Source organism: Candoia aspera, chromosome 1, assembly GCF_035149785.1.
Source record: "Candoia aspera isolate rCanAsp1 chromosome 1, rCanAsp1.hap2, whole genome shotgun sequence".
Lineage (NCBI taxonomy): Eukaryota > Metazoa > Chordata > Lepidosauria > Squamata > Boidae > Candoia > Candoia aspera.
The window spans coordinates 204,216,495-204,229,338 of NC_086153.1; the positions used below are offsets into that span (position 1 = coordinate 204,216,495).

General features: G+C 40.7%; 1 protein-coding gene across 1 annotated transcript; it reads right to left on the minus strand.

Moving 5' to 3' along the window:
• Positions 1 to 6,800: 6,800 nt before the first annotated feature.
• LOC134500207 (membrane cofactor protein-like) lies at positions 6,801 to 8,039 on the minus strand. Its single transcript, XM_063307410.1, has one exon. The coding sequence runs from the start codon at positions 8,037 to 8,039 to the stop codon at positions 6,801 to 6,803; it is 1,239 nt and encodes a 412-aa protein (XP_063163480.1).
• Between the last annotated feature and the right edge of the window lie 4,805 nt (positions 8,040 to 12,844).

Genomic DNA, 12,844 nt, shown 5'->3' on the forward strand with positions numbered 1-12,844 from the left:
CGTTTTATTAATTGCTGCTTGTGTCCCATGCTTTGTTCTGACAATATATTTTTGTGCTACTTAGAGCATGGCAAAGGCCTGGTTTCCTTTATCAGTAAAGCTCGAAGTACAGTGTCTTTAAATGGGGACAGAAATAAAATCTCATAGTAGCCCAACCATCCACTCACTCCTCTCTTTTTCTCTTTGTCTCTGTTGGTCTCATGTTTAAAGAAATATTAAGTCTTTTCTCCATCAACACCTTTTTAATCTTTTATATTAATCAAGCTTGTGAAATCCAAACTAATGACACCACAAGAACAGGATCCGAGGACGGGGCCAAGGGAACAGAACACATTGCCAGAGTCCAGATCCAGGGGTGAGGGAAGAGAAGATGATGTTCTGTCACTTCAGAGAAACCAAACCAAACCAAAAAAACCCCAAGGTGCCTTTAAAAAAAAAAATCATCACCTTGAGGATATTTATAGAAACTGTTTCTTGTATTTATGCACCTATTGCCCATCTCAGATAGCAGCAAATAAAACAAAGGACATTCTAAACAGAGAACTGCTAGCTTGCTCTAGAACAGAGAGAGGGTGTTTGTGCATTTCAATCTGGAATTGAGGTTTGATGGATACAGAACGTGTCACCATAACATGCTCTTCAGAAGGAGAACTATTCCCAAGATCCTTGTGCCTAGGCAAGAGGAAAGGACAGATAGAGGCTGGGCAAAGCCCCATAATCATAATCAGGAGGAGTGACCCGAAATACAGTGGGAACCAGTGCTGCTACTTTACTGGCCTAAAATATATGTGAGAAAAATTTTAATGTTCACATCTCCCTCTCTCATTCCTTCCACATCCATGCATTTCCTGCAACCAGCAAGAAACATTAGGAATAGGTATAGGGCAGGCTAAAAACTGATTTTTAAAGTTTCTGAGAAGATGGATCCCAAAATATATGGTCATCATACTGTACTTCCTTCTGAGTTCTGCATTTATAAAGGAAACCGAGCCATTTTTATAAGAACCAGTTCCAAAGCACAACAGGATAGTTTGTTTCACTTCTTCATAACATTATGAGTTACTAAAACCGTGTTGGCTTATTCTAAAGGAAGTTTAGTAGTCATCTGAACGTCACAGCATCCCAAATTATATTTATTGTGTTTCTGGTAGAGTTGAAAATCTCAATGAGGAATTTATGCTTTAGCTTTTATTCACCATGGCAACAGATCACAGGCAGAATATGTCATCGTTTCGAGGTTGACTAAGGAAAAGAAGACATGATTTATTAGAAGGATAGTAAGAACAGATGTGTGCAAATTAATGGCATAGCAGGCTACGGAACTCCATGGACAAAAAGGAATTCTTGGGAGACATTGTACTAATGCCTTTGACAGAGTTAGGATACAGGGTGGCAGCCCTCTGCCCAAAGGCTGCATGTGCCCAGCCCCATTTTCTTTGGCCCCACAAATTACAGATTTTTGACTGTATCAGTTTTGGTGGGCATTTTCTGTGGGAGTTAATGAGAGGGGTAAAATAGATACATTAAGCCTTTACAAGGCTTAATGAATCTATTTTGCATTAAAATAACCTTTCCCCCAAATACCACCCAAAGGGCTGAAATCTTGGTCCCATATTCTGGTTACCCTCCTCTGGATATGCATCTGTTTGTCAATGTTTGTTTGTTAATATTTGCCACCAAGAACTCAACACATTACTTCAAATGCAGTTTGGCCTACACAAAATAGAGTAAAAAACGTCCTTCTTATTCTCTCCACACTGTAATAATGTCAGTGAAGACTAGGTTGCATGAGCTTTTTACCTGCTCTTCTGAGACAGCTTTACCCCACCCTCCTGGCCAGGAGTAACTGTAGGAGATTTGAGTAAGTGCAGTTTTGATGGCAAGCAGTAATTACTCTCTTCTTTTCCTCTAATAAGATGGCTCTTCTGACTCCCATTAGGATTCTACCTGAAGGGACTAAGCAAGACAGTGAGGAGGGGAGGGATATCTTCAATTGGCATTTTTGGATCTCATATTTGGGTAGTGTTTCCCTAAGGAAATTTCTCTTGAAGCGGAAGAATGAATGACAATTAGTGAGGCAAATTATCCCAATTTTAAAAACATTACCTATATTTTCCATTATAAGATGGCAAACCCAGCTGGGTAAAATATTTAATATTATGTCACTGTCTTTTGTGTTAGAGCATCCTAATTACATGAATAATTGAAGATTGTCAAAAGAATCCCAGGACATAAGAACAGTTTTCATTATGTATTCCCAAGGAAAACAAAAAGGATATTGCAGTGCCATGATAAATCAAAAGCCAGTTAAACTTTAGGCTTATCAAACCCACAGAAAGCTTCTATCCTTAATTACTCTAAGAAGAGAAAACAGGAGCAGTAGTATGAATGTTCAGGCATTAGTATCAGTCTGTCCTGTGCTTTATTTTGTAAAGTGCTATGTCGGTGTCCCTAAGGGCAGTAAGACCTAAAACAATTTGCATTCCATGTAATTATTGCAAAAGCTTCCTGAGTTTTCAATTTTTTAATTGTTCATGAAAAATGTTGAGAAAAAAAATGACAGCAGAGTTCAAGAATGCAACATGGTAATTTTAAAAACAGCAGAGAAATGTATTGTCATTTGTAATAGAAAGGTAAATGATGTGGTTGATCTGTGATGATTCATTATATGACATACACAGGCCACCATGTGAACCAGTCCTTAGTATCCTAACTGAAATGGGCAGAAAGATTTCCATGAAAAGAGAACAGCTCATGTGTTTTCAGTGCTTGTGTTCTGAAGCTCAACTAAAGGAAAAACAAAAGTGACACATGCTCCACAGAATGTGGATAATGGTTTCTATCTGAATACACACAGTTGCATTTGTAAGGCATCTGGTTTCAAGACAGAGAATTCATGTTCAGACTGCTTTGAACACATTTAAAAGCCTTATACTAAAGATGGGGATATGTACCTTCCAGAAGCTGATTACAGCTCCCATTGATCTTGACCACTGGCAATGCTGGCTGGAGTTGATGGACACTGGAGTAGTTGGAGCACTACTGGTTTTGTTCCCCACCTCATCTGTATATAATCATGTGTGGGGAAAGGGGGCCATTATGACTAGACTGAAGCCTGACATTACATTTCCTAACTAGCCTCTTCCCTAGTATCTGCACAAATTTACAGGAATTAGGTTGTATATATAATGATTTCCATATGTATTCTTGAAGACTTCCCCTTCAGATAATTCAATTGTTCAGTAAAAACCTGGATATTACTGATCTGCACTTAGATTTTGGATGTAAGGGCTAGATTTTTGATCTGGATAGATATCATATTCAAATGAAGGACAGAGTCTCCAAAGCAGTCTGACCAAATAATGTAATTTATATCATTTGCATACATTTATTTGTGTTGTGCAAATGAAATGCATGTATGCAAACGTTGTAAATTTGGGGAACATGTCTTTCTCCCAGTTGATCCATAAAAATGGGGTTTTACATTTGGGGTAGAAGAAGGTTGATCCAGGGGAGTGAAGTTCACAGGAATGGCTCTGCTTCTTCCTACACATTCACAGACATTGTAGCATAATTCATCCTGTAGCTGTATGTGACTCACATTATGCTGTGTAATCTAAGGTTGAAAGATTTGTTAGCACAGAATAGAGTATATCTGAACTGGGAAACTCCTGCTTCATATATCAGTCTTCTAAAGAAGAACAAGGTAGATATACAGTATAATTTAGGAAAAAACAATCTTACCCCAAATTGCTCATCTCAGTACCACATTTAGTTTGTCTCTGACTCACCTTTACTATGAAAAGAATTGAAATTGATTTTACTCACACATAAAATGATATGGAAACTGGGTTATATTTTGGTTAGCATTTTATCAATATATGGAAAGGATAGTCAGGAACATACACCCGTTCCTACTCCATACTACTCAGTGAACTGAGATGGGAGGTGGGTTTCAGGGATTTCAAAAGCGTGTTAGTAGATACTTAAGCCTGATATGTCCACCTTGGGTTCCTCCCCAGAGAAGGAGGTGGAGCAGGAGATGAAAGCAAGGATCTTAAGTGCCAGCCTTGCAGGGTAGTCCAGACAGGAAGCATGTCCAGATGAACTAAACATACTTTATTGTAAGTTTACATTAACAGAATCTTGCAAGTCTGCAAGTACATTTCTCCCCGCATCCCCTTTACAGCCCAAGAAACTAGGGAGGGTCCCTTCTGAGATGTTTGCCACATCATATTCCTGTTGTGGGCTAAGCGGCCTTTTATCAGACTGTTCCCCTGGCTGTGGCTCTTTCCGCTGTCTCCCAAGGTCATTCCCACATTCCATTATATTTTTTGACCGAGGACTCTATTCAGCAGACTCAGTCCTTGTGACACCTTCACACTGAGCTCCAAGTTCTGACCTTGACCTACAGCCTCTAGCCCCCGCATAACACTATTGCAGCTAAATGGAGGAATAGGGGGCTAAAGAGCAGAGAAGTGCCAGATTGCATATTTGGGCTCCCCAGGAGAAAGCCTCTCTGGGAATCAGAATCGTAACAAGCACCAACAATAAGAAACTTTATAGAACACTATCAAAGGCTGAGATTCATCCGTTTCATCCATATTGCATGCTGTTCAGAGGTTTTAGCCATGATTTGGATAATTCAACCTTCACTTGAATTAAGATCATGCTTCTAGAGTCATCTCTCTCCTATAGAATGCATTAATTTGGGGCACTGGATCTGTAGGTGGGCTTCAACAGCTCTTTGGTTCTAATATTTCTATAAGACTAACTTTCTGGCACGTGACTGTGGCTGTGTATCTTCCTGTTTCCTGAAGGACAGAACAAAGCCTTAAAGCAAGCATTTCTCTGCAAGCCTTAAAATGAAGAGCAGAAAAAACTGATCTAAAGGGCTCTGCAGGAGCTAAAGGGACCATAAATAGAATGCTAGGTGGCCACCTGTGTTTGCCTATTCCTGTTTCAAAATGTAACTTGTCACTAAACTAAACACTGTACATGTAATCATGTCACCATAGTAGCACATGATGCAGCAATTTCACTAGAATTGGGCATACTCTTAGCCAAACAAAAATTGGGCATAGAGCTATTAGTTATAACATATTTTCTTGCAGCAGAAGTGTCACCTGGAAGGAACACATATGGATCCATTTTTGCTGTTTGCTTACTAAACACACACAAACACAGGGGAGGCTGTATTATTTTTTCATGCAGAGAATTATAATATACAGTGATAGCTTTGAGTGTGAACAGGTGCAGGAAAGGGTGTTTATGCATGCTTGTGAGTGTACATGTATATGTATATATTCTGTCCTTCACTTTTACAAAGCTGTTGGTCTTGAAAACAACAGCTCTTTCATAATTCCTGTGTAACCTCCCTTCCAAAATGGCAACCTTTCAACCTATGCATGGAAAAAGAGGGGGTGACATGTGCACACAACAGATGGGGGACCCAAGGTAACAGAAACAGTCAGGATTCCTAATGAAAAGCAGTCTTACAGTACACCAGCTGTCTAATTGCAAGGTTGCACTTCATCTGTTAAGTCCGCCCAACTTGACAGATAAATGAAAAGTCTAAGAAAAGCATTTATTGTTTTTCAGGCAAGTTCAAACTGGAGATGGGTAAATAATTGAATTCATTTCCTTTTCAAAAGAAAACCCAAACCCCTAGCCAAATAAGCATGAAAGAAGAAAACTTATCCATAATGCTGATATTTCAATGGCCCAATCAAGGATTTAAAACCATCCTTACTATTTTACTGCTCACTGGTGAGAAATTTTACACTGAGTTTAACAGTGATAATCTAGTTCTCTGATTGCCAGTTTTGAGCTTTCAGTTTATACCAAGAGGATATAAACATTCAATTTTTCATATGAATTTATTCCTTAAAATTCTGATAAACATTTCTTAGACAGCTATTATGTTATATAAGAATTGTACATCCAGGGTTGGACTGAAAAATGAAGAACATTTACATTCTACCTGAGCCAGTGGAACAGCTCCCTACACACAACTAGCCATAACTTATTTACTAGAAGACTTGTCAATAATTATGAGAACTTTTCCTCACTGTTGGATTTTAAAAGAGTAGGTATAGTTATCTCCCAGAACGTAAGGGGTGAGAAAGAGGCATCAAATATAACAATTATTATTTACTGAAGAACACTCCTTCATTTAGTCTGGCATTTCATCACTTGTTCCCTGACACATGCTGAATATTACAGGCTGGGCTCCATTTAACCAATGCACAAGGCTTTCTGGTCACGGTGAATTTAGTGACATAAATTATAAGATAAGTCTCCTAAAAGTTCCCCTTAATTTATTTGATTCAATTTACAAAGTTTACATTGACTGCTAAAATATAAAACAGATCACTGTTTACAGTATATTGGGTACAGATTATTGCTTTAGCACAATTTTAAAACTCCAGGAGCAAAGGTGACTTTCGTTTTGATGTCACATGAACTCAGAAACAGATTTAAGAACAAGAGAGAGCTTGCGGAATGCTTCCATTCTAGTATCTTTATACCCTGTTACCAGAATAAGGTGTCATCCCTGAAGCGGACACGTGGGCAGCTCCCTCAGACTCTGTATCTCAGACATAAAGAGACCGTCTCAGAGACACCTGGATAGGGTATAAGGACAGATTACTGGAATGTAGAAGCAGCATATGCAAACGGAGCATTTTCTGGAGGCCAAGTATTAACCGTTTCATGCACCATCCAATGGCAAAACCGTAGAACTATGAAAATTGCTAACGCTTTGGACTCAAATCTTTACTGAGTCCCATTTTCAGTTTCTAAGTGGAAAACTGTTGAGAGGGTCTTGAGGTTTTACTTTGAAATTTCCGTGGACTCGGACCATCCACCTTGTTTTTTTCCAAAGCCGTATCTTCCTCTAATGCTACACGCTTGTCAGGATCATCAGCTTTCCTCCGGCCAATTAACCATTTCACAGCTGCGAAAATGAACGCAGCCAGAACTACAGCGGAAAGAATAATTCCAATAGTAATCCCAATAATTTTGCCAGATCCTGATTCATCTGTGGGAATTGGTTCACTTTGGGTTGGGAACACTGGAATTTCTTTAGTCTCATGTTCTTCTGGAGGAACAGGTGTGGGGATAATTGGGGGTATAGGAGGAACAGCAGGTGGGACGGGATGAACTGGTGGGCGGGGTCCAGGTTTGTTAGTGGTAGGGACTTTGGTCTTGACACAACTTGGAACAGGAGGATTCCATTTACTATTAGCATCACATCTAACTAATCTGGCCCCTACCAAAGTATAGCCAGGATTGCACTCAAATGATATACCAGTGCCATATGTATATGTAGGTCGAAATACAGTTGTCAGTCTCCCATTTGGGATGTTTGGTCTCTGACAAGCGACCTTTTTACATTCAGGTGGAGGTGAATTCCACTCTCCATTTAGACCATCAGCTGCAACTATACAGGTAATAGATGAATTTCCAATAAGTGAGTAATCAGCATCACACTGGTATATAACTACTGAGCCAACAGAATATTCGTCTGAAGGATCAGGATCATACCTTCCTTTGGAAATTGTAGGGGGGCGAACACAAGGAATACGTTGGCAGTCTGGAGGTTGTCTATTCCAGTCAACTCTGCCTGATTTTAGAACACATTGTAGGGTCGATACGCCTATCATTCTGAACCCATGATCGCAGGCAAAGGTTACTGTTTCACCAAGCCGGAGGTCAGTTGAGCTTACTATTCTGCCATTATTTACATGTGGAGTTGGACATCGTCTTCCTTGACAAAATGTAGGAATGTTCGTCCACGTTCCAAGTGGAAGACATGCAATACTAGGACGCACTCCAGGAATAGGTTCGTAGCCTATGATGCACGTTAATGGCAAAACAGTTCCAGTAGGATAGCTGGTTTTTAGGGTTCCTCCACCTCTGAGTGAAGAATGGGGAGGTAGAGTTGGAGTTGGGCAGTCACACAAAACAGCGGAAGACAGGCACAGCAGGACCAAGGCCACCGTAAGGACCTCACTGGAACAAGGAGAAAGACCCATCGGAACACCTATGGAATCTAGAAAAACATTCCCTGAGCTTATAAACAAAAAAAGGTGGGGTTTGTGGAAGGATTGAAACCGTCTGAATATTAATATTTTAAGCAAATATTTAGCAAGCATTAGAAGCAAGTAGGCACATAAGAATGGTTTTTGTATTATATTTGTACTTCGGCTTCAAGAGGAAGCTGGCCAGAACGCCTAGCTTCAGCAGGTGGATTTAGCAGACATAGCTTAGCATGTCAGGTCTATTTTAAAACTTTGTCTTTTTATTATTAATTCGTAACCAATCACATTTATAATCTCGAACTGCCTTTTTGACTGATTATATATATACCATTTCCTGTGTATTGGGGTCTTGCCCATGGAACGTTACCAAACGTGTCCATCTGTGCTTGACCTGGCTTGGCAAACCCATAACACACTTTGGAGACCTCAGTGCGCTAGTGTCCTGCTTGAGGAGACAAGATGAATCTCATCTTGAGAAGGAAGAGAAAACGTTTTCTCCAACAGGTTCCAGAATATTAGGACAGAAAATGGAATACCACCACTTTCCCGCTACAGGGGTGTGAGCAGTGCTGCATTCAGAGCGGGGCGTTCAAAAATCCCAACAAACGGGAAGGAATTTTGTAAGGTGCTGGCACGCTCCACATAACTTTTGAGTTGACTCTCTCCAGAGAAACATTGCAAAGGCATGCTTTTCTGGAGCTGTGCAGTAGGTGGTGGCCCACTGGCAGGAAATCTTACCACATAACACCCCCAAACCTTGCATCAAGGGGCAGTGGGAGAAGATAGTGGGAGAATTACAAATACTGGTGGCCTGCCTCTCCCATGGTGTAATTCCCTCCCCAGGCTGCCTTCCAGGGATCTAGGCCTAGCCTGTCCTGGTTAAGTATGGTGGCTCTATGTGTCTGTGAGTTAACTGGGCCTACAAGGCTCCCTGTGAGGAATTCCCAGGGGAATCCTCCCCCGGGACCTCCCACCTGCCCTGATCTCTCCCAGGACGCCCCCGCAGCCCGCCAGGTGGCTGTCAGTCCTTGTCTGCCTCAGGCATCTACCACTAGGTCCTCTTGGTACGCCCCTTCTCCCCCAGGGTCTACCTTGGGCCTTTCTGATAAGCCTCAGGCACCGCTCCAGTTACGATGACTTCTCCTGCTGGGCAGCTTCTGATCTCCAGGGCCTCTGCAAAAGCTGGCTGCTGCCGGACCATCTAGGCCTCTGCTTCGTTCCTGCTAGACCTTTCCTGGCTCGGCACAGCCACAGTATCTCCAGGCAAGCTCAGCCCAGCAATACTGAAGCAGCAGCGGGCAACCTTTTGGTAGTCAAGGCTGCGCTTAGCATCTTTTCAGGGGCTGGGAGCGATGCAAGTGGGTAGGACAGCAGCACATACAGTATATGGGTGGGGCTAGAGTTTGGGCAGGATTTTGTAGATTCTCCTCTTGGAGAGGAGATTCTCCTCTCCTCTAAAAGGTGATATTTTAATTGCAAAGATGGCTGAGTTTGCAGAAATGGCTAAATGGACTTGGTTGATCAAGGAGGGAACTACAATTACTTTTATAAAAGACTGGAGACCCTTTATAGACTTTTTGCTGAAAATGGATAAAAACTGCTGATTTCGGGATTTACTGATTAAAAAGGTTTGCTTATGGGAAGAAGGGAACTATGATATGCAATATGGCAGGGTGGAGATGGTAATTACTATGTTTGTAACTGCTGCAAAGAAGATCAGAAGTCGCTTCTTTAGATAACTTTTTCTTTCTTTTTTTTGTTATTCTTCACTTTTTCTTTTATCCTTTTATAATCTTTTTTTTCCTATTTCTTCTATGTTTATGTAGTTTTTTTAAATGTTTGTAAAATTTTCTTTCATATATATGTATATGTATATGTGTGTGTGTATATATATATATATATAGGATTTCCTACATATATAATTTCCTATATATATATAGGTGTTATTTTTGAGCTCAGGCTAACATTTTCATTTATTTCCCATCTCATGGGAAAACTAACCTGAAAGCAGGTCAGTGAGGATGCGTGAAGTATTGGGACTTATTGTAGTAGAAGATGCTAGTTAGCAGCTTCAAACCAGTGATGACTGCAATTGTTGTTATACAAGTTTGTGAGGAACTGAGCTAGGAAAATGAAATTAACCACTATAGGATCTTTAGAGGCCTACTGTTTAATTGACAAGCACAGAAGTGTGAACTATTATATTTCAGATGCGTCTTCAAGGTGAATGGAAAACTTGGCAGACATCAGTGTGAATGCTGGAATGCGCACGGGTTAGTTTAGAAGACGTTCACAGCTGACATCCCTGGGCTTCATGAATGTAAAGTAAAAGTGGAAAGAATCAGGGGACTGATCACATAATGCGCATCTCAGTGTAGGGGATGTGCTCTTGTCTGTGCATCAGTATCAATTCCTATGAAGTTGGTAGAGAGTCTGGACTGTTTTTATAGCTGCAGGCAAATCTAGGTCCCCAATCCAGCTTTCCAAATATTGATGAAAGGATCATCTTTCTGTTCCCTTTGATCTCAGGAAAAGATATGGTTCTGTAAGAGTATAAATGATGTATGAAATATAAAGAAAAGAGAAGCCTAGCCCCAAATGAACAGAGTAAAGGAAGCACTTAATGCTTTAATGTGTTATTTATCTATTTGTTAATTGGCACTGTCTTTAGACAAATTGCCTTTGTGAAGCAACAACAAAACCTCAAGAGTTTAATAAATAATCCCTTATTTCACCCACATCTTTTCTTCACAAGCAGATGCATGTTTTCTTTCCATCTCCCCAGATTTATTTTTTTGTGTCCCCTCCCCCCCATCAGGATCCACTTCTTTTTATCCATCTGAAATTTATCTTCTTTGCTAATGTGATGGAATGAAAGATTGTGGAAAAGACACATGCAAAATGTTTTGTCTCCAGAGATGAAACGTTGCAAGGAACTCCAGAACATTCTGTTCTTCCTGAAGACAATACCAGTCTGGCCATTCTGGGGGTGGTCTAGTAGTTTTCCAGAAGTAAGCCTTTCAGAAGAGGAAGTGGTTTATGACATAAGCAGTTGCCTTCATGGCACACAAAATTCCTTCTCTTTGAGTTTTCACAACACACCAACCCATGGTTAATTGGGACTATACTGTATTGACTGAACACGATTGCCTGAATTCTTCATACAACACACAACTGAACACAGAACACATTGAGCCATAAGCTAACAGAGCATATTTCATCTTGGTCTGGTGTTATGAAGCTAGCAATGATTACAATGAGAGGAGAAAGCAATAAAATTAACCTTTCTAAACCTTGAGCACTTCTCCATCCATATTATTATTTTCCAGCACACAGGGAAAACCTCCACTTGCTGCCAGAGTTGTTGAAAATACTGTGAATTGAACCTAGGAACTTTTGCATGGGGAAAATGTTAACTAAGCTATTCAGGGGCTGGGGATGTTGTGACTTAGTTAACTTACAGTGTGAGGCAGGCCTGCCCATCAGCTTGTAGAAATACCAAACTCATTGTACTGGGAAGCATGACTGATTAAATGGGTCTGGTGAAGAGCATGTCCAATTGGGTGCAACTTCACATGAATGTATGTTATACAACTGTCCTTACATTCAAGGAACAAAAGTTGAGGGATAGCCCTGCAAAACTTACTCAGAGTTGACAGGAATGGATGATGATGATGATGATGATGATGATGATGATGATGATGATGATGATGATGATGGTGGTGGTGGTGGCGGCAGCAGCAGCAGCAGCAGCAGCATTTTTGTCTGAAATATTTGAAATGCCTTAACTAAAATAAAGTAATTACCTTAGACTATTACATTTCAAGAACAACTCTTTTTGTTTGATTCTAAATTACTTATGGGAGAACCAGTTTGGTGCAGTGGTTAAGGCATCAGGCTAGAAACCAGGAAACTGTGACTTCTACTCTGGCCCTAGGCAGGAAGCCAGCTGGGTAACTTTGGGCCAGTCACTCTTTCTTAGCCCTGGGAAGCAGGCAATGGCAAACCACTTCTGAAAAACCTTGCCAAGAAAATTACAGGGTCTTGTCCAGGCAGTCTCCAGGAGTCAACAGTGACTCAAAGGCATCAATCAATCAATCCTTACACTTTCTAGTTTAATTTTGGTGATACCATTAAAATCTTACCAAGTGATTCTCTCTCTAAATTCACTTCTTTCTGGCTCTCTGTAATGAATGCCTATTCTAAAACACTATCAGACTCATGAGCAGGAATTCAAAGATATCTGATTTATTAAAGAATAGTATGCAGGATCACAGAGAAAGCTGAGAATGATAAAAGCGCGCCAAATGCAAACTAAAAACCCTCAGTGCAAATGAGATCCCTCCCCCCATAGAATCTTCCCAAGTTCACAATCCCAGGTGCTCCTAATGGCTTCTGATGGTCTGCGGGAAAAGTCCTTGAACAGAGAACATAACCCAAACACATTCCATTGTAATGAACACAGATACAGAGCTTGGTACAAGGTTTCACAGAAGCTCCCTCCCAAACAGAAACGCGCGTCAGCACCATGGCATGTGAAACGTTACGATGTATACTGTACATTGAAACAGTGAACATGACATACTGCCCCCCAAAAGAAAGAAAACACTAAGCAGCAGGCTTCAAAGGGTAAGCAAAGTGGAAACAGCGAACTAAATCAGGAGCATTAACATGGTGGGCAGACAACCATTCAGGATGAGGAAAGTGTTTCCATCAGACCAGATACTGGAGGGTGCCTCGAAGCTTGTGAGAATCAACGACCTCCTTGACCTCAAAGTGCTGTTGGCCATCAATCATGA